This window comes from Triturus cristatus, chromosome 4_1 (assembly GCF_964204655.1).
Source record: "Triturus cristatus chromosome 4_1, aTriCri1.1, whole genome shotgun sequence".
Lineage (NCBI taxonomy): Eukaryota > Metazoa > Chordata > Amphibia > Caudata > Salamandridae > Triturus > Triturus cristatus.
Window position 1 is genome coordinate 801,569,186 of NC_140585.1, and position 26,539 is coordinate 801,595,724.

Consider the following 26,539-nt stretch of genomic DNA (forward strand, 5'->3'; position numbering starts at 1 on the left):
CCCACTGGGTCATTGCCCATGTGCACGACAAAGTCGGTGACCTCTGTTTACCGGAGGAGGGCCACCATGGATATAATTGTGCTGATAGGCACACTCCGGAACACTGCATGCTCCGACCCTGCAGGGACTGAATTCAGGCCAGTAAGCCCTGGGGAAACTTGCAAGATAGATTGAGCTGTGGGACTAGAACACATTTAACTTTGATACAGAGTTGGAGGGGACACTTGAGACTCAGGCTACTACTGGGACTTGCCCAGGATGTTGCCTAAAGTGAATGGGGAATAACCACAAGCGCTAGAGCGAGTGGAACACATGTAACTGCCTACTAAACACTAGAGCCTGACCTCAGGGGGACTGTGTAGTTTTTGAATGCTGTATTTCCCTTTGTGTTGTTAGTGGTAAATATAAACTACTACTTTTATAATAAAAGTGATTATTAGATTGCACAATAATTTGTTGCTGCTACTGCACATATTTTGACTTGTGAGCCTGTGGCCTCCCACTTTTATTTACCTTCCCACCTGATGTAGCCTTGGACTGCTCGGACCACGCTATTCTTGAGAGTCAATTGCTGAAGGGGTCTCAGCCTGGTTGCTCTGGATCTGTGGTAGGTCAGATTGGACAGAACCCGAGACATCAGGAGAAAAAAAGGCCTCAACCCCCCACATTGGACCCAGCAGCTCCTGCTTTCCCCATGGCCCTGTGAACTGGGTTCTGACGCTAAAGTCTAGCTACTCCTAGCTGAAGAGGTTCTGTTTGGCTTTAAAGAGGCTGCTACCTGGGCAGTTTTTCTCAGGACAGAACCTGTTTTCTTGCCAACGACTCACTGGGTCAAAATATTATGCTTTCCATCCCATACAACCATAGAATTGTATAACTGTTCTTCATAATTTTCCCAATTTTGCCAAAATGCCATCCGAAATTGAGTTGTAGACCAAACTTATGATGAAGCTTGTCCTGCTGCACTGGACAGGAATTCTACCTGCAGTTAAATTGACCACTAAAGTTGATTTAGTTTAGGTTCTACAAGCAGGCCTCACTAATGTTGGAGGTTTCAGAGGGCAACTGGAGCAGGATCTATGATTTCTGATATTAATATGATTAGGTGCATGTATTATTTTAGGACTTAGAAATGGGTGCGATACTTGGTCATTGATGGAGTATTATATATAATGATTGTGTGTCATGTTCTTAGAATATATAGGGATATGAGTGGTGTGTCTTTACGATAGGAATAAATACAGATGTGACAGGTGGCTGAGCCTTATTGACATTGGGTGTGCCTTGCCAACTATGATAAAATGGAGTTGTCCAGTAAGTGGACAAGTATAGGAACTGGATGTGAGTACGGTAATATTTTCCTTAACAGTCTGCCGACAGCCATGTGTCATATTCAAAGACTGCAGCAGACATTTCCCTGTTCCTTTCAGAGAGAAGTGGCTCTAAAAAAGTTCTTCAGATTGCAGCAGTTCTTTCTATTGTTCTTCGGAGCGATTAGCAGCACACTTTCCTCTGCTCTTCAAGGAAAGCACAGCAGCATAAATGTCACCCATTTTGCGCTGACTCAAAGAGATGTGTTGTGTTCTAACTGTGGGCTTACAGGCTGCTCATCTACCTTTGGTAAATCTCAGCGTTGCTCTCATTTTCTTTGAAACTAGTCGTCATGGAATGCAAGCGTCTTGCCCTCTTCTTGTGTTTGGCCCTACCATAGTGCATGGACCAAGTACATGTCTACTTACACTGCTCCCGGCTTGGGGAGCTATTTTTTTTCTTTATTTTCAAGCACTCCATAGGAGTACTTGTGTTTTCAGGCCGTTTACCTTGTACACATAGCACTAAAAAGCTTGTGCTTGTATGTAAACAAATGTATTTCTCAATAAGTTGCTAAAACACAAACAGCACTGGTTTATATTTTTTTGGGACGATTCAATGGTATTGGAGTGCTTGCTCCATTGACCGTAGTGCCATAGCAGAAACACAAGCTGATGGTATTGGAGCGCTTTATGTACTCACCAGTTACATTACACAATGACATATTTATTTGTGTCCCTGATCCTGCTTCAGTTAAGGGTTTTTTTGTTGTTACTTGCCCGTCTCCCCATCCTCTCCTGCTTCCCTGCTTGACCCATCCCCCCATTACCTCCCTTTTTTTTTTTTTTGCACTACCCATGGTATTGGAGCACTTGTTCTGTCCTCCATCTTGCCATAGTGCTAACACCAGCGCTTTCGGCGCTCACCAGCTACATTACACAGTGATACATTCGTCATTGTCGTAGGCAGGAGGAAACGTAGGTGATTTGCCCTGAATCACAAACTGTTCAGCCAACCCCAATATAACGTGGTTCCCCAGTTCCCCTGTCGGTAGTGTTGTCTGTTACACCACATCCACGCTTCACTTCAAAGCGCTTCAACTGTTTCTCACTATCACTTCCACATTTGTTCAGCTGGACCCTGTCAACAGCGAACAAGCATCGGCAAAGCCAAGAGATCTCTGCTATGCCCGCGCTATTGGCCTGGTCAATGTGAATGTCTTTTAGCCATGTTGTCTAGCAGCACATCTGCTGTTTTGCATGGCTGAAAGTCACTGGAAAATGTGCAGTAATGCGGCCAGCGCAGGCTACGTCATAGCGCTTTTCTGTCTTAGGAGGGGCAGTACAATAAACACAACATGGGGGGAGCAAATTGACTTGGTATCGGCTCAACATCCTGTAAATCTGGGCTTTCAGTAAGTTTCAGCCATGCTGAACAGCAGATGTGCTGCCAGACAACATGGCTAAAAGACATTCACTTTGACATAGCCAATTAATTACTCGGACATTACTGAGAACTATTGGCTTTGCCAATGCTTGTTCTAAGAGCAGCAGCCCTTTCATCTGTTCTTAACTTATTCAGATAGTAAGAGCCTTTTCCTGTTGTGTAAAAACATCAGCTATCTTTTCTTCTGCCTTCAGAGCGCCGGAACACGTTCCTCTGTTCTGGAGCTCGCACAGCCCTCACTCTCGCCTCTCTTCTCCAGAGAGCAGCAGATTTTTCATTTCACCTTAACAGAGAGAAGCAACTTCACACTCGTATTGACTGTTTCTCATACAGCAGCAGTCTTTTCCCTGTTTATGCAAGGTATATGCAGCCGGATCCCATTGTCTTCACAGTTAGCAACTGCACTCTACCCGTGTCTGCAGACTGCACGAGAATATCAGGGAATTCAGTGGAAGGGGAGGGAGCTTTACCCCGGGGGGGGGGGGGGGCAGGTAGCTTAGTCGCCGAGAAGCTTCACTCCATCTCTGACACCGAGCCAGACAGCAGCGGAGAGGTCTGCTGGTGATAAGTTGTTTAAACCTTCTGCTCAGATATTGGCAGGCAGTTCAGTTGCTTAGAGGAGCATCCACCCCTTGCACAGACGAGATCGCTCAGTTTCATCCATGTGCATTGCCCGCAGCAGTTAACTCAGCTGCTGAGGGACGGCGCCACATCCGTTATTTCCACTGGGAGCATTTGCTGGACCGGAGTGTCAGATGAGGTGTGACCCCGCCGCATGTGCACCGGCAGCGGCCGCCTCAGCTGCTGCTAGGAAGCTGCAGCCCTTCCCACTGAGAGCAGCCGCGTCCTTCCTCCTTCGCTCTCATTTCCATGCACAGCCGCGGCTGAGGAAAGACCGGGCCCTCCGCTCCCCCTCCCTCGCCCTGAAAACCAGGGAGTAGTTCTTCCCATTGACAAGGAGCTGCGCCTGCTTCCTCGTGTGCCCGCTCAGGAGCAGCCCTCCCCCGCCCATGCACCGGCAGCACGGCAGACTAGGATCTGCGGCCCCCGTCTCCCCTTCCCGTGGACCGGGGCACGTGCCTCCCCTTGAAGAGAGCGGCTCTGCGCCCCTTGCATGGACGGGGGCATAGGCTGCGCGTGCCCGTGAAGAGCGAGGGTCTGCGCCCCCCTTCTGTGGGTTTGAACACAGCCTGCTCCCTCCTCCGAGGACAAGGTCGGACCCCCATCCCCCGGCACGAGAGCACATGCCTCGGTAGCCCCTTTGGAACAGAGAGGGGGCGGACGCCTCCTTGCCTCGGCTCTTCCCCTTGATGAGCGGCCCGACGCCTCTTCTGAGTTGCCCTGGACTGGGGCAGGAGCTGCCGAGCTTCACGCTGCATCCGCCGACCCGGCCTGCCCGGACTTCGGAAGCGGACGCCTCCCCTCCCCCTTGCCTGCTCGCCCGCCCTGGACCCGCAGGCAGCCGGGCTTCATTCTGCCGCGCTGAACAATGAGCGTGTTTGAAACAACGTGAGAGAAACCGCAAAACCTGGGAGAAAAACTGGAACTTGGAGACTTTGTGTGGGGTTTTTTTCTTCATTTTTTTTTTCCTGCTGTCGTGATGACTCTTTTCAACCCTCGTCCTTTCTTCTGAACAGAGTTCACCTGAAGCAATTGACTAACTAAATTAAAAGCTGCTTTTCTACCCATCGTTTTTACTACAATTTGGGTTTTGAACAAATATCAGGGAAAAATGTCGACGCCGGTCAGGTTCAAAAAGGACAAAGAGATCATAGCGGAGTACGAGACTCAAGTGAAAGGTAAATTGCATGCGAGTGTGTGATGTTTCCAAGCCTGTCGCTTTCCTCCAAGGATGCGAGGTCTGGGCACCAGCTGAAATAATATCTCCCTCATTGCCTGTTCTACATATGCTGATGAAAGCCGGGCTCCTGGGCATGCAGCCATGGGGGCGGGGGTGAGCGGCACACCATACCCTCTCAGCTGCTGAGCTTTCATTTCTCAGGTATGGGAAACAGAGGTGTGTTTGTTGATTAGATCATTTGCTTCAGAAAAAAACCTGTAGATTTCATCTGCTGGGGCATCAGTGAGATGAGTCAGGAAGGCAAGTGCGATGCATGGGCAGCAGCTCCCAGGGTAGATTGTTATTGAATTCTGCATCCGGTTTCTGTGCCCAATTATGCAGAGCACTGTTTAACTGGCATTGATTAACGTGCACACTTGTTCTCAGGGTGACAGGAGCTACCACTAAAAGGGTTCTCATTCCTCCGCCCGGCTCTTGATGTTAATGAGCTCTATAATGTAAATATTAAATGGAGTGCTACCTGCCTTAATGTAAACAGATGCAATAGCCCACAAGGAGGATTGGTCCGCAAGCCATAAAGTGCCTTGTTTTGATGTCGCTTGGTGATTGTTTTTTTTCTACTAGGAGTGGTTCGTGGGCATATATTTCAATGGGTTACGTGTCACAAGGGTGGGGGCTGCTACGTTGAATCGTGTCCACTGTTTCCGCCTTCGTCTGTTTTTTCATGTGAAAATAGCAGGGAAATAACGGGGCCGCCGCCAGAGCGTCGTCCTGTATTAATTAAACACACCAGGATATCGATCGGGTGGGGTCTCCGCTCAGAAAGCGCGCACAATAGCTGCTTTGTTCCAAGTGGCTCGTGTTGAGTTTTAAAGTTCACCCCAGAGGATTTGAAGCCCCCAAGTGTAGTCTGGCAGAGGTGTGCATACTTCACCTGCATTTTTTTCGCCACTGTATAACGTGCGCCGGCCTGCGCGTGCTTGTTCTGCTGTTTGAGAGTGACCACCAGCCCAGGTCTCATTGTGTGCTCTTGCGCATGTCCCTCTGAGAGGAATGCGCCCAACGTTCTTTCATCGCTGGATGTGCAGTTGTCATTATAGAATACAGCGTAGCTTTAGAAAACCAACACTTAAAATCCCATCGTTATACGATATGTTTATATCATTAGTTACCTCACCTTTGGGAGGGATGTCTGCCCCAGAAGATAGGTTTAAAGGTTATTTAAAGAATATATATATATTTGCATGCCATGCTGTTGATCCTCTGCAGTTTAGCTAAGGTTCACAATATAAAATATTGTTTTTATATAGCATTTTCCTACCTCTTGTGAGGCCCAACACACTCTAGTACAGCTACATACAAAGATTCAGGATGCATGAATCCAAAGTTACACTGGGATTTTTCGATCGATTGCTTCCTCTCACATAGTGTTTTTCCCATTTGGATCTAATGTTTTGTTGACTTTCGAACTGCAGCAGTCTTTTTTTGCTTTTTGTGTTGTCATTAAAAAACGCTGTCTGAGCCCGTGCTCCCAGAGAATCCTCAGCGTCGCGGATCAGCACTGTATGAATTTCACATTGAAGGCCGCAGCAGTGTTTCTGACACCCAGTCGCAGGGAAAGGCAGACATTATAACTCACTCGGGCCCCCTGGGGCAATGAACCCTTCCACTGCAGATGAACTATGAGCTCGGCCCACCGTCAGTCTGGGAGCAAGTCTCATGCATAACATCATGGCTTGCCTGCGCTGACAGCCAGGCTCTAGTTTCTATCCTAAATATTTTATTGTGCAACCCGGTGAGCTGGCACAGTTACTCCAGAATGTGGCTGGCAGCTGTATATCCCCGAATCATTCTAGTATGCCTCTTTTAGCACCTTTTGAATTAATCTCGCTTTTATATTTTTAGTTTGTGTTATGTCGCTTTGCTCTCGCTGTTACGCTTTAATCATTTATCTGTAAAACTCATAGTAGGGGGTTCATGATGGACTGTACCACCCTGATAATGGCAGTAGTACTAGTCGCGTGGACTCAAATTTAACTCGTCACAGTCCGGCACACCACAAGGAGGTTTTAAATACTGACTTTGATAATGAACAGTGGAGTCTCACAGCCGACGTATATCCGTTTGGTTTATAAGAGCCGCACTTTACCCTTCCTCTGGTTTCATGGAGCAACCTCCGGATATAGGAGCGCTCTACAACAGAGAGACCTACCCTTTTAACAGCAAACCCGACCTCAGTTCTACAGAAGACCGTAGACACACATAATAGACCTTTCTCACACAACCAATGCAGAGTGCTACACCGTTCCCTCCAACAGCACCTGTGGCTGAGGCCCGCTTCAGCCTTTACAGAACAACAGATACAACACTGATCTCACTGAACACACCAACAACACCCTATCATGCATCCCATATTGCACCCAAGCGATGGAGATGGCATGTTCCTACTCCAGTACACCACCAAACACAAATAGAACACCACCGTCTGTCATCCCTAGACCCCCAAGACAAAATGCTTTTGCAATCATATTCCAAGCACAACACGTTAGAAATATCATTTTGAGCACATCACAGCCCAATATGCACTGTCTTATTTTTTTTTTTTTTGTTGAAACATTTTATTGTTTTCCAAATCAGCAAGTCATCACACATCTCCCCACCTCCTCCCCTCCAGGAAGTACCGCACAGTTAACAGCAAAACCGACTCTCTTGGCGACGGAACAACCTTCCCCACCCAGTCCCCTACTCCCCCCTCCCCCACCCCTCGTCGGTGTGCCCCCGTCCTTTACCCCTCTCCCCCATTCGATGCGCCCCTCCTCCCTGAACAATAAGATACAGGAGCCCAACCTGTCCCTAAGCAAACAGAACCTTCCCACGTGCCAAGCCAAGGTGCGGGCAGCCAGAGCCCACCGCCACTCCCCTTCTACTCTCCGCTCCCCACTACCTCCTGCCTGTCAGACGTGCTCTCTATGCACTATGTCTTAATATGGTATGGTACATCATAGACAGACAGACATGCATAGCTTTAACTGACTGCAGACACCACCCTCGAAGAACAGGAGGCTAATTGGATGGGCCCTCCAGCTCACTCCTCACCCAAGCCAGCTAGGTCAAGCAGCCATTCGGTGACTCTTCTGACTTATAGCTGGTTATTCTGCGTCCTCCCTGCACCCCGAGATTACCTTTGCGTTTCCTGGTGTTCAGGCATTTGACGTCATTGCCTCTACCATTAACTCCAAGATCTTCTCCTTTTTGATGACCTTTCAAAACCTCACGTCTCTTCTACCATTCCACAGCACTCCCTTCAATGCAATGCATGACATTTCATGTGGCTGCATTGACTATAAGGTGCCTCCAGCCTTTTTGAGTCCCCACTTTGCTTTTTGACTTCCTTGGGGATGTGCGGCCTTTCGCAGATCTTCAGATGTGACCTTTGCAATGAAGACCAATCGACGCGTCTTCTGTTCATCACATTGTTTTCCATGGAATGGGCCCGAGGGTCTTCGGAAACTCTTTGCAGCCTGCCATTCAAATTCGGCTTGTCTGATGTTATGGCGGTATCTCTCATCTCAGGGCTGTTTAATTAGCATGTGGGTCACTCTTTTAACGAATTGCTGAATATTATAATACTTGGGCTAGATTTCCCACTGGGCACTGTAGGCGCATGCACATGGACGCCAATGCCTAAGAGGTTTCAAGGCATCTGCTGATTGCCCTAAACCCTGAGATAGATAGCATGTTATTGTCACAGTGGGGAGGGTGAACTGACTACGTTTTCGTTTCAAATGCGGCATGGACACAAAGGAGGCAACATAGCAATATTCACACTGGAGAAGAATTCATGTGTCCTATATAAAAAGTGAAGCCCATATTGAAAATACTTATTGATCGCATTGAGACTTATACAAATAACTACGCTTTATTTTAGTAGTATACAGAATTTAATTTTGGGTGCAGACAATATTGATCTGGCACTATATTCACCATAAAAAAAAGACAGCACGTTGATGAGCCCTGAAGAAGTCCCATGAGGGATGAAACGCGTTGGCAAAGCAATCATTTTTTGGTGTTAAAGGAAGATAATTGAACTTCAATAAAAAATGGAATAAAAAATAAGCTACAATCAAGACTTACGTTGTTTATAGACAAATGCATGCATGGGAAGCCTAATTGTGATTTTGTAATGTTTCCATCAGAATAAGCCATATTATATTTGGGAATATGAAATATACATCTCTCGGGTGCAGGATCAGTGTATAGTTTGGCAACGGTGGTTTTTAACCACCAATTTGGGTGTATGTGGGTCACACCCTAGATCTTATTGCACCGAGGCTTAACATTAATACATGAGGCAGATTTATTGGTGACATTTGGTGCTTGGTTCTTCAAAAGCTCTGACCCTGTCCTCTGGTTAAATGAGTGTTGCAGCATGTTCAAACTGCGGATGAGCTGTTCACGGTTTTCTCTCAACAAATGTGATTTTTTGTGTGTAGCCAATAAAGGCATGTTATGTGCATTCTGTTGTGTAAAGGAGAGTGCTTAATTTGAGCTAGTGTTTGCAGGTGGGGCCCACTGGCACTCATTTATGGGGACTGGCATTCATTTGTACTCATCAGACTTTGATCCAGAGCAGTAGGGAGAAACACACAGAAGAGGGAAGCGAGAAAGATGAAAACAGTGACAAAGAGGCAAAGCAGATATGAAAAAGAACAGCAAGAGGGAGACAGAGGGGCAGGGAGTGTGTGGTTTTGTGTAAAAGAAGATTGAAGTGGAATCAAATCTACACAATCCTGGTTATTGGCACCCGAACTTCATTAGTGACGGTGGCCAAGACTTCTGACTAAAGCTTTGGCCCGGGCACTTTTTCTTTTACAAATTAAGCACTTGTAATGAAGATGCCAGAGGTCATGGACCAATGAGAACATGAAGATTACAGCTGCTCGATAATATCCATAGCATATATAGCTCTGTTCACCCATCATTCTTTCTTGGTTCTGCTTCTGAATCTTCAACAGCCATGTTTAAAGGTCTTGTATTCAGTGTTTCATGTTGTGCGTGGCTTAAGCTCAAATATTTGAATGCATGTGTTTAAAGTGTTGAATGGCAAATACTGTAAACAACTCAGAAGGAAGAGTAAACATCCAGGCCCAGAGCTAATGACGACTTGGAATGGGTAAATGGCCAGCGATGCGTCTTTAGTTCCAACTATTTAAGTGATTAGGAAGAAACCATGGGAATGAGAAAATGTACTTGATGAAATCACAGAATAAAGGAAAGACAGAAATCAAAGTCTATATCATAGAAAGTGCAAAGTGACCTAAATCCTGGCAACAGCTATCTTTTCGTTTGACACGAAAGTGGATGGAGGTCGATCACGAAGGGGGATGGCGGACTACCAGAACATCTAGGTTTCAGTGTCGTCCTGCATGGATATCGATGCATGATACCAAGTACCATTGTATCTGCTAGGTAGGTATAGACATCTAAGCGTAGAGTAGCTGTCTTAACTCTAAATGGGCTTGCCATCACAATTTAATTACATCTTGGGTAGGTAGATGTGGAGATAAGAATAGTAAATCTGCACGTACCTATGTGCACTTACCTCCACACCATAGTGGCACTTTACATCCAGTATTTCTACAAGACCATGTTTTTGTGCTTGATATTGTCATATACAACCAAGAAATGTTAGAACGTATGATTGGCGCCAAAGATTTAGGAAGTTGAAGGAAAAAAAAAATGGGACCACCCTTCAGGGAATCTGATTGCAGACATACGTTAGCCAAATATGATTCCCAAAGGCAAATGACTTGTATGAAATGTATTCATGTTTGTACTGAAGTGACGCTAGTTCTTCATTGAGATAATGGACCTATCGCGATAGAGCATAAGAGGCTCAAACTGTATTAAAATGGAGTGAACCGGATGCATGACAGTGGGTGATAGTACAAAATATAATGTACATAGGAAACAGAAGCCTTCTTAAACATTTATTCTAATTCCATAGCAGTATACATTATTTATTTACAATTGTAGTTATGCACTTACGCTGTATGACTCTTGTGATCAACTATATAGCAAGTGCTGCACAATTTCAGACCAATGCGTGTAGTTTGTCTTGTCCATAGTTTTAGGTAGCTCAATTCATTTTACGTCAATGGCCATTTTTCAGAGTGCGCAGTTATTTTGTGTGTTTAGAGCAAAGCAATATTGCACACTCCAAATATTACCCCATAGTTTACACAGCTCAGATGCCAATAAACATGCACCGTGTACTGCAGCTTTTCGGCTAAGTTTGCTCTATATAAATACCCCTTACACACATACATGCATACGTGGTGGTGAGTGCAGAATTCGCTGAGAATAAGAACTCTACACCACAGTGCATTCACAGGCCACAAACCTGTCACTCATTGAGTCCACGCTTGTCTTGGACCCTGTGCAGCACTCTGCTGCCTTGTGGCTTGGTCCATGGAATAGAAATACCAGAAATAGTCACACAGATATTTTTGTGATTGGAGCAGATAGAGGTTCTGCGTTCCAAATGTGCTCAAATCATGTAGATTAAGTTGCTGCCTGTGAAGTTTGGCCTAAGATACTTTCATAATCTGAAAATGGATCAGGTTATCAATCGGGTGCCCATGGAGATCATAAAATATAGTATCATCTGATTTTTCTCCTATAATCGGTTTGATGATCTTCTGGAAAGGTAGTCGGAGAGGTAAACAACACAGATGTCCAGTTGCTGAAGACAGTTTGACCACTTTGCTTGTGAAAAGAAGTATATAACTCAAGACACATATAGGAGTCCTGTGAAGTGACCAGGCATCTGCCTATGATTGGGTGCAAAGAGTCAAATAACATGCACGCCAAAAGAAGGAAGTCATGGTATGGCGTGGAATGAAATCATGGTGTGTGTGTTGCAGGATGCAGACTATCTAGATATGATGGAGAATGGGACATTAATGAATATACCGCCAGGATTCAAGGAAAGGAAAGGAATGGGTTAGGCGAGCGAAAAGGAAAATTAGATGTTGTTTTCTTGAGTGCTGAAATGCGATTGAAATCATAAAGAAGAAATCTGGAAACGTAATCCCTTCGCCGCGGCAGGAATTCCGCCGCGGCGCTGGGGGGGTTTGGGGGCAGTTGCGGGTCTGCTGTGCTCGTGACGGAACCACTCCGTCACGGGTGGGCTGTGCTCATGACGGAGTGGTTCCGTCACGTCTCCGCCCACTGCGCTAATCGCCCGCACAGGTGGGGAATTAGCGCCGCGTGGGCGGAGCGGCCGCCAACGGCCGCAGCATGACGGAACCACTCCGTCATGAGCACAGCGCACCCGTGGCTCATGACGGAGTGGTTCCGTCAAAAGGGTTAAGCAGCGGCTGAGTTGAGCAGTAAGTCAAATGCACTTAGTTAAATATTCCCCATTTCAAATGAAATTTTGGGTACAGGGTTCCTCGTCCAAAGTAAGACATCTGCTAATGACATTCGTTGGGCTGAATTAAGATGGATTCATTAGGGCCCGCTTGAAGCAACTGTTTGGGGTGCTAGCAGCTCTCTAAAAAATTAATAGCTCCCTGTACGGCTTCAGATCCTTTTTTTTATGCCATGCTGTGGGTTGATAGCCCTTGTAATCAACCTTTTTGGTGTTAATTTATGCAACCTATGCACCTGCATATCTTTGTTTCCAGATGATTGAGCAGAAGAATCCTCCAGCACTCCTATTCACATGCTACTTGAGATTGACAGAATGATTCATTTCAGGTTGCACCCAGCATAGATAAAGAATGGTTGAGGAGTTTTCTGTGTCGCAGGTATGTTTAAATGTAAACGATTCAGGGATATTCATTCACAGAACTAAACACAGTACATTTTGTTAAAAAAAAGTATTTTAACACTTTATTGTTTTTTTCCCACTCCGCCAGAGACGGAGTTGCAGCATGAGACATACAAGCACAAAGCATGTGTAGTATTGTCTATAAGGGCTTTACCCGTTATATTATTATACACATCAAATTGCATTCTAACCATATATTCACTCATGAGGAAGGTGGACGCACACTGCCTCACATCCCAGCACTCAGTTTGCCCCGATGCATCATAATAAATGCCGTGCATTATACCACTTTCTTCGGTGTCAGGCTTTAGTTTTTCACCCATGTTGGTGCAGCCAGTGCTGTGTATCTCTAGACACTTGTTTCAGGATAGTTATCCTTCTTCAGTAGAGAGCAACATGTTGTTCTTGGGTCTGCTGGAAATGCTGCCCAAAGTCTTCTCAGGTCTCTTTACCACTCGCTGGGCGCGGATGCATCAACCAAAGCTCGTCAGCTCATTAGCTCAAGGGTACCTTTTCAAACCGGAGGAGAGTGGGCGCACACTGCCCCTCCCATCCCAGCACTTAGTTACTCATGTCATGTGTCATACAATTTGCACCCATTTAGTCTTGAACAGGTAAATAACAGCTATATCTCTCCCTTCCCTCCATTCCCCAACCACCTGGAGCAAGAAGCCGAAAGCGATAACCGCAACACCCCATGTCACCTCTCCTGTAGTCTATTTGTTGTCAGCTGTAGAGGGCATGTGCGGGTTAGGACTCAACTTTTGTGCCGGCCTCCCATGGTTCCGAAGTTCCAGCAGGATTGGGGCCCAGGTTCCAGCATGAAAAATTAGGAAGGTGCCTGTATAAAGGGGTGGTCTCAGCCAGGTATCTGAGGTTCGGAACTGTGTGTGGGCGTTTCTGCGCAAACCGAGCAGCATGATCCTGCATGCTCCAAATCATGTGGATCTATGATGACACTCTCCATAATGCTTTAGGTCCGGTACTAACCCATCCCACAGGTCTGCAGTGGGACACCATCTGAAGCCCCTGTTCTCTTTCCTACGTATTCTCTTTCCTCTGCTTCAGAACAGAACTGGGCTTCTGAGCGGCAGGTCTCCTCAACGGTGGATGCATGGATTTCCACCTCGCTGTGATACATCACTTGGCCTATAGGAACTGGAGATCTGAGAACTGTGTTGTTACTTTAGTCCTGGAGGACCTCGAAAGTGCCTATCAGTAAGGCCTCGAGGGCTGTCAACTGTGGTTTGCGTGTGACCCTTGCTATTGTGCTCTGAACCGTATCCCAATATTGTCTCAGTGAAAGGCAATCCAATGGACATTCTGGAAGTCTTCGAGGAAGTGGTGGTAGCGTGTACAGTCAGCGCGCGTCCCCGGAAAGAGGTGGCCTATTTTCTCAGGTGTTGGATAGCAGTAAAAATCATAACTGCTACAAAGCCACCATCCAGTTTTGAATCTTTGAAACAGAGTAACTTAGCACAATGGCGTGTCCCGGGTAAGGTAATCCATCGCAAGTGCAAGAGGGTTCAAAGCCTATGAACCTTGTTCAGCCTTCATTCTGCCATCCCAACAACAGCCGGTGAGAGGGTTGAAAAAATAGCTTGCGACTAAAATGAACTTCAAATAATGCTCAAAGTAATTGAGATAAAGCCCAATGTGTGAAGGTAATTTTTATTTTATTTTTTAAGTTGAATCGCAGATGAAGTCAGTAGATAAGTGGCACAGACGGGAAGGAATACAACCAAAGTGAAGAGTGTGCTTTCCTGCCACTCTTAAATGAAACGGCTCTGGGTGCTTTGAAGAGCTGTCCTGAAGCTGTTGTCTGATTCTTCGAATACTTACAGGCTTTGGTCCTTCAAATAAGGGATAGTGCAGTACAGTGAACCGTGAGACTGTCCGTATTGCTGTGCTTTCATTTGCATCCATTGACTTACTTGTATTCCTCCAGCATCCCATTTCCGGGAGCTCCTTCTTTTCCCACAGATACTCCTTGTTCTGATACTGACAGTAGTTCAAAAGGGAAGACGTAGCCCGTAATCTCACCACAACAAAGGATGTCCATGATCTCTTTGTATCATTGAATGTGAGAAAATTGGAATCATCCATCAACTTCCTTCTAACAGGTCCAGGTTTGGCTGATCAGGCCACAGCGGCTATGTAAGAGCGCACATCCATCCCGTTGTAGTCTGTGGGAGTCCGCAGACCGTCGGAAGAATAGAGCAGTTAGTATTGCTCTGTCAGTACTCTAGCCCTCTGATCACACTGCTCTATACGTATATTTGTATTTATAGACCACCAGCTTCCACCTATCATAGGTACACAAACAACTTGTATGCGTGGCACTGATGGAAACCATATTTTAAGTGTAGATTTGGTAGAGTAATCTGATGATTAGTCACAGCGTTTTGCGGTGTGTATTCATTGTGATTCCAGAAGTGCGATTTCATGGTAGGACAGAAGCTATAGGAGGACATAATCGGAGGTAGCAGACACTGCGCCCACAAGTGGATTGAATGCTAAAAGGAGGTGCCAAAACTAAGAGAAGGGTATAGAGAGGTAGCGCAGGTGAGGTTCACATGGGAAGTGACTTGGTGAAGTGAGATTTTGACAAAAGTAATCACTTAATTTGGTTTGTTTGATGACAGATGCCTAAGTTGAGGAATTTGTGAAGGTGTTGAAGAGGTGACATGAGTCCAGGATTTTCTGAAGATGGAGATATTAGTTCGGAATTTTCTGTAGATGGCCTCTGAATGCTATAAAGATTGGCAGCAGAGTTTTTAAGTCCATTTCAATGATGCAAATAGAGGGCAGGGGGAGAATCCCTCGCAAGAGTTGAAATAGCCAATAATAACTAGTGTGAGGGCATAATAAGTGTTATTGAGATCATTTTCAGATTAACTAATTAGAGATGTCGCCTGCATTTGTTTGCAGTGGTGCAAGTAGAAAATGGAACCTAAAGAATGACTGCCAGCTTATGGGCAAATAAATGTGAAATATAGGTGATTAGAATATCGAACGTGAGGGATAGCAGACACATTTATTTATCTCTTGCCTAATACCAAATTTCTTACCTAATAGTCACTTCTTGACTCGTCTATATTCAGATAATAGTAGGGGATTAATTGTTACATGTGAGATGGACTTGAGGTAGGTTAACAGATAGTGATAGAGTGTGTTATGAGCATAAGGTTCCAGGCACCTGTCTGCCAATCCCGGTGACCTCAAGGTGGAATATTTGAAAGAAGCGAGAAAGAGGAGCCAATTTCACCGAACAAGCTTGGTACCACTACAAGCGCCCAAATCCATGTTGGGTAGCAGAATTTTGTTCCTTCAGGAGGTAGGAATGGTACTCTTTCACAGGGGTCCCACTTTTTACTTAATATAAAGAATAAGACCGGTTAATAAATATTTTCAGGAGAGGAAAATATGAATCCTGTCATTTGAATGTGGTGCAACTGAATCTTCTTTCACACACCAGAAAAGTGTGTGGTTCCTTGTGGTAGGCAATAACTTCTCTTGAAGTAAGGTCCACGTTGTACCGCAACCATCAATTTCCTGGGAAGGGCAGCAGTGAGCTGGTGGTTCTATTGTGTGTTGGCAATACAGCAGTAAATTAGACATTTTTTGTGTTGCAAACTGTATTGCAGTTTTTATTTTCTCCTACTTTTTTGCTCTAATATGCTGCTTTGTGTGTTAAAAGAAGACAAAAGTTTGTTTAGCTACTGACCATTTATGAAATGTAACACTTTGGAAAGAGGGGATGGGGTGAAAAATAGTTGTTTAAGTCTATATATTGTTTCTGGAAGTGAGTCGTAAAGAAAGATAGTATTCTGGAAGAATTCTTCACTGCCAGTAGACTTCAGTGTTAATGACTATTAAAATACTTTATCAAATTCATACGAATTGCAACGTGACTAATGATTATGTGGATAATACAGTAATGGCACAATGCAATAAAAATACACAAACAACACTTTAATGTTGTCAGGTATGATGTTCAGGTTTTGAATGTAGAGAATAGGAAAACGCGGCATGGAGGGATGCAGAGTAGACTACGAAGGCAACATCTAGGTGATCTCGCTGTATGGGTAATAAGAAAAAACAAGAAAAATGCTGCCCGTCGTGAAGAAGGAACTAAAGGGCAAAGCTCTGCAATGTGCTTGAGAGGTTGGAAACCGGGCCAAGTATTTATTTAAGGAATTGAAAAAACGTAATAAAACCCCAGATGAAGACAAGCCCCCCTTTCCAGTTTTGGGTGGTTGTAGTAGAAGTTCTGGGAGGCCGGGATCAGAGGAGACCTAACGTGTTTTTATATAGTCCTTCTTCCTCTGGCTTTGACATTATATTGAACTATAAATGCCATTTCGTGGCTCAAACATTGTCAGTTTCTCAATATTCAGAGGTAGAATCAGATTGAATGTGACCGTGTGACCTGCTGGTAATTAGGTTTTCTTAACAGCGAGTGCTCACCTCACTCAGATACTTCACTGATCCTATCATTAGGACTATCTTGGTTGTATTAATGTTTTGGGCTTAGCATCCACCTGAAGCGGAATACGTCTGCTATCTCAATGCAATACATTAGGAGGCACACCTTTAAATACTATTTTGAAAGAAATTGAATTCGGAGGGGTCTTGCTGTACTTAGTGCAGTAAATCCACTGCGTGCAGGTTCTGAATGGGACCGTGTTGCCCTGTCCTGATTTACAGAAGTTCAGTCCACCTCCATGCTCGATATGTTAGTTCCACCCCTTCCCACGTCCCTCAAGACCACCGGCTAAATTCCACCTTTCTGACGTTGATACGATTCATCTGAAATACAATACCTTGTTCCCCCTGTCGGGAGGACTTCTTTAAGCCGTAAGTGGTCTTATGGCAGGGAAATGCAAGGCTCTTCTCAGAAGCTATTGTGTCAATGATAGGATTAGAGCGCGCACCCACACGGCTTAAGTAGAACTCGCAGAGAGAGTTTATTAGTTCAACTCTCCAGAATAAACATGGTTTTTGTTCTATATAGAATATATATACGTAAATGGAAAAAAGTTCGAAACTTTTTGAAACGACAATCTTTTTTTCATAATATAATACAGAATTTATTTTTATCTAGTCACCTTACAATTGCTTAGTCAACATCTTTGATCTGGGAACAGATTTTCTCTCTGCACTCAAGTTCTGATGCTCAAAAAATGCGTCCTAATTCACATGAATACCTTTTCTAGTTCTGCTTGTTTGGGCGGCAAAGAGGTATTCTCTCCTGCCACAGACGGATCTTAGTAGCGCGTGTTTGTGTGACACAGTTTCCAAAAATCTAATATGTGAAATCTCAACATTAGAGCAGTCATAAGTAACTATCACTATTAATGATGAAGAAGTGTTCCTGCATCCTGTATGCGGAATATCAACCCAGCATCATTTTACATTTTGAAAACCTAATGATTAGAATTTAGAAATTTACCAGTTGAGACTGTGTGAGAATTAGTTTTGAAGTGTTTCGGGGGGTTTTGATATATGGAAAAGAGGGTTGGGCTTGAACTTTGTTGACTCTTTCAGCTGGACAATGTCCACCAACTAATTGTGTTCCCAACTTGTCTTACAAATGGAAAGTTATGAAACCCGCACGTGGTTCAGTCCTCTCAATTGATGACCAGTGTTGCACCGTCCTGAATTCACAAGTTACATATGTGCATTTTCTTACAAACTTGAAAATCAAAAATCAACTACAGATTAGACATTTCAAACGACATAATAGTATATAGTTTTGGAATTGAGTTTGCAAATGTAAATTGGTGCGGATCCTGTCATATGATGGATTAATTTTCAACCATAGAGATAGTGGGTGCTGCTGTCAGATTTTATACTGCCTAGTGACGGTCTGTTCGCGGGTGGTACGTCAATACGATGTCATGATCTGGCGATTGGAGGTGGATTGCAAAGACTGGTTCCTCTGGACTGTAAAGCTACCACCAGGTGAATCCAATAATACTGGCAGGCATCCTTGCAGCGAGTTTGTGGCTGTGTGGAGGAAGGTGAGCTGAGAGGACAGACTGACTGGAAGACTCCCTGACACCCAAAAGGACATATACCGGAACATTACGGGTTAGCTTTTAAGGTCCAGCAATGAACCCCATCCCAACCATTGACCCCAATACTAAGCGTACTCGAGTAATTTGTAAATTTCCTGCAACAAAGTTTTTTTTAATTCCAGTTTAAACCTCAACTTCTTACTTCCTGCTTTAAAACAGCAAGTGTTTTGTGGTTTTTACAGACCTTCCAGGGTGTCGGAGAATTTGCCATGCACCAGTTGAACTTGGGTATCATCTGATGGAGTGAGGGGTGCGTCAGAAGGCCGCCTCGTGCACAGCTGAACCCCCATACTTGAGTAGGGTCATTAGTACCATTCCTCTGAGGGGGAATCCTCTCTCATCTGCCCCTCTATGAGTAGGCATGCTGCTGCCTACCAAGCTGTGAATGCGCTGCTGTGGCGGTCATTCATGCAAAGGTCTGCGCTTGTCGTTGACTGGCCAGCATGGGTAGCCGGATTAGGCCTTCCATTCTAGGTGACGCAGTTTATTTTATTCATTTTCAATCGCGCGGGGTCATTCTTGGAATACAGATTGCGCAGTGAAACGGCGGCGTGGATTAACGTGGATGAGTGAGCGTTGACGTAATCGTGCCAGCGCTGAGTACACTGACTTTCGTTCTGCCGGGCGCATTATTTAGGGATTTTAGCCGTCAGTAAATGAACGATGAGTCTGCAGTGTCACGCATTGCTTGCTCGGCTGGGCATAGATTATCTGTGGGCATTTGAAATTCTGATCGTGTCTGTATGAACTTCTCTGCTCACTCTGGAGCAGTTGGCTTTGACCTTTAAAATGTGGCCTGAAAATGCAGATTTCTAAGCACCTCTGTGCTGTGTTCCAGTTGAAGTGGGCTGGAGGAGGGCATCTGAGCTGTGGAGGGATCTGAGCACCTTGGTGGCACGTTTGCTTTCGACAGAAATGTGTTGACGCTGATCTTGGCAGCCGGTGCAGTTCTTCATAACTGGAGAATGGCTTGCATTTCACCTTCAGGATATGAGCCTGCTCTTTCAGGTTTACCTTTATAATCTCTAGGAAGAATTAAGCTTCGTTAAAGGTTTGATGGAACCATGCTGGTATTACAAGATGAGGCTCATTCTAGCTGCCTGGTTTAGCAATGCTTGTAGCTGGCCAGTTAGGTTTTGGGATAGCTCGTTGTAGAACTAGTTACAGGCATGATTAGGGGTCAGCTAAGCTTAGGTTGGTGACTAGTGCATGGATAGCTGAACGTTTGTACCATTGATCAATATACTTTTTTGCGGCGTGGGGGTTGTAGGTCTTAGTCACAGTTTACACCCAGATCTAATCCATGTGTGTTTAGGCTCCGGGATTGTGTTAGAGGCTTCATGAACACTTTGACAAATTTAAAGTGTGATTTATGGTAAGTAGGCAAAAATGTATTGTTTGGTACTTTGCAACTTGATGTTCCAGAGCACAGAGGCAGAGTATATAATAAAGAAGGCAGGCATGACGGGGAGGGACTAAGGGGCTGCTACAGAATGGAGGACAACATTGGGGAAAGTAGCAGAGAACGGGGAAAATGGAAGTTAGGGTTGGGATGTGCACTTTCTGCAGAGTGCAGGGCATCGTAGGAGAGGCACCTCTGGACAAAGCAACGCAAGAGATTCATTGCAACGAAGAGCGGCATTGGATGGAGAGCGTAATCTGCGTGGCCAGTGGTGATGCGACATGTAAGCAAAGTGATGGCTCAGCGGAGGAGGGTTGTTGTACTGTTCAGCGATGTCAAGGGAAAGACCAGTAAAGAGATATATGTTGACAAGTATTTGTATTTGGACCCATGAGGTTAGATCACGTTATTGTGTTAGACGTCACAGCTTTTTAAAAGCTGAAACAAGCACAGTTAGAAAAACATTGATAATAGAAACAAAAATGGGAATTTTTGTGTAATGTGATTGAAACTGTGATCAAATCTGACAACGTTTTGGATATTCACTGTCAATTAACAATTTATTATCTCGAAAGGGTGGCAAACGATCTAGCATGGGCGTATGTTGGTAGATCACCAATTGGGTGAATGTGGAGCTGGGAAGGAGGACTGGTTTTAATTAGCTTCGGGAACTCTGAAACACGCTGCAGGCCTACAGTAATGGCCTAATGTATCAAGTGTGGTTTGCCAGTTGTGTGCCTTTGACAGAAAAAAGTAAATATCTAAGGCTTTCGGAGTATTCTGATCTTCTTCCTCTGGTTTTAATAATAATCATTGATTTGTCCTCTGGGCAGTGTATGAGTTACAATAATGTATTGATCAACTGTGATTTGTAATGGCTTCTGCTGGAAAAGTTACATGTAGTCAAAAGGTTGCGGTATTTTCTGTGCTTCTTAAAACCACGAACATATTGTTGGTAGCATTTGCATGATACTTCTGTGGAATGTCACTAAGTGTTCGTCCAAAGTCTAGTCTGGGTCTAGACCATTCATTAATAATTTGTATATGTGTACATACCCACAAAAAGTAGATGTACTTAGTGATCGATCATATGCTCAAATAGGGGCTTCTTAGTGAAAATTTGCACAGTACACTATTTAGTGACTCTATTCTATGACAGCAACAGACTGGATGGTGCACGAAACACAGAGGAGTGTGTATTAATAGTAACTGACTTGCTTTAAATGTGCCACTTTCACGTAGCTGGTGGATAGCTTTGTTTCTCGGTTAAAAAAAGAAAAATATCAGACTTTACTAGACCTTAGTAACACTGTCTACTTTAGCTACCTCATCCCAGAGAACTGCTTTTAAGAATAAACAGACTTTTTGTGTTGACATATCAGAACGCACAGATGTCACAATGAAAACAGACTTCCAGGTGTTACTCCATCAAAGACTAGTACTCGACTAAAACTCCGGCTCGTAGAGGTGAAAAAGGTCGTCATTTGAAAATTAAGGTTTCCCATTAATAATGCTGATGGGTGATTTGATCTGTTGTCCATCTTGAATCTTCAGTGGGCAACGCAGTGATCCTATAAAGGATTAGTATGAGACCGCCTGCGCCTCAGGAGCCATCTCAGGAAACTTACATTGTGTAAAAGGCAAAAAACTTGGCGCCCTAAACTCTACTTCAGCCAGCCATGGTTCCTATTTCTAGCTCACAATTCATATTCAATGCATCAGTTTCTCTAATGTTAACATGTTATTGAATTTTAAACGGGTTTTAAACAATTTTAATTTCACACACTGAATTTTCAAATGATCCTGATTCTGCAGCACATGAAATGGTAACGGTTTCACAGTTTTCAGGTATTCAAGCCTATGAAATAATTTGTAAGAAAGGATGGCTGAAAATAGATTGTTCACACTACAGTCACTTTAAATATCACACTGATAATTATTTTTACAATAACATTTACAGACTTTTATCTGCAAATTAACTGTGAACACTTACATTTGGCTGCTTTTGGTTTTGCAAATCTCAAATTAAACATCTCATACAAACTGGCTCACAATTCCTAGGCAAGGCAATTTCACACTCAAGGGATTAAGACTGAATTTGCAGTTTTGGGTTGATGGTTGAACGTTTGGGACTTTCTTCTTTTTTTTGGTCAAAATACTGCTTTCTTTAATGGTCTTGGTCACTCGTATTATCTTGTTGATAAGCTTTGGTTAAAATAAATCGGTCAAAATCTTGGAACGCATTTAGAAGCCCATCGCATATATTCAATGATGTAAATTTGTGAAATAGAATGAAATATTTTGCACTTACTATTCCGTAGGCAACTGTGTTATTTTCTTTAAAAGACAGCGCTATTTTATAATGCTAATTTATTTTGCACTTTATTATCATAAAATATGTTTCACGTTCAATGGTGTATTAGGATGCTCCGGCAATGACACCCAAACGGAGTGCTTTGTAGACCACCACATGCATTATAAGAATTGAATGTGCTTCAGCGGGCATAAGTAGAAAAGTGAGAGGGCGTCTGTAAAAGGCTTATGTTTACTAAGAGGACAAAAGGGAGGAAGCTTGAGTCTGTATCAGGTTTCATGAACCAGTGGCCTCAGGAGCTTCTTGCTCTTGCCATGATCTCTGCCTGGGTCTGTGCAATGGGGATCCAATTCCAAAGCAGAGGTCCTTCCTCCTACTCATTATTGTAAGATGTGGTCCTATGTTTTTGGGTTATTTTTTGACTCTTTGTTTTTGGTTTGCAAGACCATAAAACATTCCTTCTGCATTCATTACCATTCCATCATGTCCGTAAAGACACCAGTGTTGTTGATTAAACTTTCACATAAACCATATTCATTTGGGTTCAGTAAATGTATAAACCTAGGTTGATTGACATCGTACACAAAGGCAGAAAAAAGATAATTTTCAACTTATGCAAGGCTGGGGGTGGTGGGGCGGGGTCGATTCATTCATTTTTGTGTAAATGGACCTCTTATAATCCACAAGGAGAAGCATCCATGTTTCTAAAAATGTTAATTAACGATTATAAACTTGAAGAACTTTGGTCCCACGTGTGTCCACAAGTGCGTTTAAAAGAAACATTGAGTCCATAATAAAATGACCCTGTTTTACCTCTGTGGATGAGTCCATGATTCTTTCCAGAGGACCAAGTTACGGCCTATTCTTTCTCGCACTTATTACAGCTTACCCTCCAAAGGTATCTAATACTGGCTATGTCACAAAAAGTCACAATCCGTATTTGACTGTTGTTTTTATTACTCCGACCTAAAAGTAATGAGGGCGTGGTGCTTAGTTGTGTGAAAATCCATTTGTCGTCTCCGTCGTATAAGTGAGTGAAGAGTTTGCACACATCTTTTAGGTGTATGCCCCATATCAATTATCTTGATATAAAGATTTTTAAATTGAACGTTTAACAAGCACCCCATTCACGTTGTCGAGAAGGCTTATCTGTTGGCTCTTGTAGGTCTTTCTCACCTGGAATGCAGCATGGTGTAAAATTGCTAGACTCTTTGTATCGAAATGTTTTGCACCATATAGTTGCTGCATAACATTTTTGATGATGTGTGTTCAACAAAACCAAAGGGAAGAACGTCTGCTGGAGTGTATTTGAACCACAAACTCTCACAGAAAGTTGTATTCACAGTGAAGAGGGCGACGGGAACACAGTGAAAGCAACATCAATGGTTTTGTATATCATTTGCCATGAAAAAGTAGCCATTTCCTACAAAACGTTAGAAAGACACTAGGGCCATTGCACAAAGAAAACAGTAACTTTAGAAGACATACACTTGGGGATATTTTTTTCTTGGGATTCACAATAAGTTACCTGAAACTAAATCCACTAGTTTAGAATTACTATTAGGATATTTCCCTTCTGCTTTCCTTGAATATCTTTTTCTAGGTATAGGAAACTATTGGGCTTAATTTGCTGCTTTTTTAGGTCTCGCATACAGACAGACATCTTTTAGCTATCCATTGTTGAAAGATCCGTTGTGGACCATACCAAAGCTTGCATTTAGATTTGGGCATGCCCGTTGCTTATGATTGGTAGGCTTTCTTGTCACTCTCGGGTGGCGTGGTGTTTTGCTTCTATTTGATGGCTTTCCTCCCTCTTCTTGTGTTTGTCCTTCCTCTGAAGCATAGCATGTTTTCCATCCTTTTGACTCAATAGCTTGTATCCTTCCACTGCTCACATTCAGGTAATTACTTTTGCTTTCAGCACTCCTTGAGAGGGCATGTGTTTTCTTGCTCTTTCCCTTGTATGCTGCCCCCCACAAATACCCGCCCCTTAATATGCACCATGTTGCTTTCCTCTCTCCTTACCTCGTCCATTGCTCCCCTAGCTCGCCTTTTTATTAATTTGCTCCCTCCACCTGAAGCTCCTGTGTTGCTGCCCTGCCCATTCCCTGTAGTGTCTCCTGCCCATGTTCATTTCTGCACCATCTGCTCCACCATCAGCTTCTCCATTTCTCCCCCATCCATCCCTCCACAGCCCTTTCCAAAAGAAAAAGTTTTTTTCTGTTATTTGGTGTTCCGTCAGTCTGCTTTTAGAGGAGCTTTCCTGCATATATTTGTTTTTAATTTACTACTTCAAGTGGCGTTCACCATCTTGGAAATCATTTTTTTAATTGTGGTGGTGTCCTGCTGTATGCATGCCCGTTCAAGCTGGGCTGCAGTATCATCATGATGTTTACGTGCATGGAAGTGTACTCGTCAAAGCCCTTTTTTGTCAATATTTTCCCCCAATGGTGCACAGCATTAGCAAAAAGTACTTCTTTTTGCCAGAGCTGCATAGCATCAGCAGAATGCTTCATCAAAGCCCATAGGTTGAAAAGGCGCAAACTATTTATTTTGCCTGCACTTGTGTTTTTTTTTAAAAAGCCAGATTTAAAAGAGACTTTTTAAGAGAATGGTTTTCTCTTTCAAATGATGTTCCACTATACCCACATGTGAAGAGATGCAAAAATGTTTGACTTCATCAGTGCAGATTCCAAGGATGGAGAACTAGGATTTAAAATAAGTCACTTTTCATGTCCTTGATAGAAATGGCTGGGATTTCTGACTTCAAATCTGATATCATGAAACTTTTTGTGAACTAGGCTCACGCTCATTGAGAGGAAGCAGAAGTAAATGGTATAGGAGCCCTGGTCGTTCCAGCAGACCGGCCTCTATTAGGAAGGGCAGAGAACATTCATATATTTACATGAAGCAGCATATTAATGTACACCATCACATGTATGAGCCCGATGCTGCCAGTCATTGCATGTTCATCTATGGAATAGTAGGCACAGTGGGGATTTGTAATGGTTTTCTCTTAACCCCGGAAGTCCTATATTTCTTTTACAAATTAATTGTTGTTGAGTGAGTCCTTTCTGCGCCACAGAGTCGAACTGCAGAACTTCTCTTTTCTCTGGAAAAGTACTTTTGTCGGATGCTCACAGCATCGGTAAAATGTAAATTAATATGAAACATTTTGATGTCTTCTAGGGCCACGGTTGCCTGTTTCCACGATTTTATTGCATGGATCAGTTGAGTAATAATAAATGTACAGAGCAATTCGACTGCACTGCTTCCTAGACAATGAATGCAACTTTTATTTTTGTTTTACTAGATTACATGGCTCTAAATAGACCCATGCTAAAATATTTACTTTTTGTAATGTATTCGAATTTAAAGTTCATGTTATATTTGTGTGTCGTGTCGGGCAACCCTCATTGAAACCTGACACACTGAGAGTTGTGAGATCGTCCCTGTGTTTGGGGGGGGGGGGGGGGGGTGAGACATGTAATCTGCTTTTTGAAAATCAAATCCAATGAACATATTTATCAGGATTCCATGTTTTCACAATATATTAAATATACTCTCCCCGTATGGTAAGATGCCCCCTCGATAAAGAACCTGCCCCGATCTGCCCCACCTCTCCTTGATGGCTCTAAGCATTGCCTGAGGTCGTGGAATGGAAGAAACCTTTGAGGACTCTGGCAAACCTATACCACCGGAGCAGGGAATCTCGCCGTACAGCCGGGTCACCATCACTGGCACATCGCCAGGCGGCATGGTGCCCAAGCTGCATAGCGATGGACAGGATTGAACATGGGACATCACTTTCCTGCTCTTCCCCCTACCTTTCTCTAATGCCCCATTGGGGCTTGGCCGCCTCTTGCAGCGTCGCCATTGCTGGGGATAAGGTTCCGCTGCTCTGTGGGTGTGGCTGCAGGGCGGCCTTCTTCACCAGAGGCTTTTTCTAGCCCTCTTTAGCTGAAGCAATATGCAAAGCAACTCCTGTTGAAATCGGACCTTTTGGAAGACCATTTTTTTTGTTTTGCATATGGTTTCCCTTTAAAGGAATCACCCCATTTGTGACTTTTTTTCATTGTCTGGTCACTGGAAGAGAAATCCATGCCTGCGTCCATCTTTTTTTGGCAGGTGTATCTGAACCAGGACAACGCAACTTATTTGAGTTATAAAGGATGAACCTCTACAAATTATCACAATACAATAATTCACACAAAACTGGTTCCATCCTTTTTTTCTTATGAACACACGCTAAAGTATTCTTTCAGAGTGAAATCTGTACATAAAAAGTTTCTGTAGGACCTAAAGAAATCTAGTTCATCAATTCTAGCCAAAAGGTTTTTGTACA

General features: G+C 43.8%; 1 protein-coding gene across 1 annotated transcript in view; it reads left to right on the forward strand.

The window, feature by feature from the left end:
* Positions 1–3,283: 3,283 nt before the first annotated feature.
* The window catches only part of SRGAP1 (SLIT-ROBO Rho GTPase activating protein 1), a 497,889-nt gene continuing 474,633 nt past the window's right edge, over positions 3,284–26,539 (forward strand). The window contains exon 1 of the mRNA XM_085653404.1: positions 3,284–4,556. Coding sequence (XP_085509530.1) covers positions 4,490–4,556 — 67 coding nt within the window. The 5' untranslated portion in view covers positions 3,284–4,489. The remainder of the gene's footprint in view (positions 4,557–26,539) is intronic.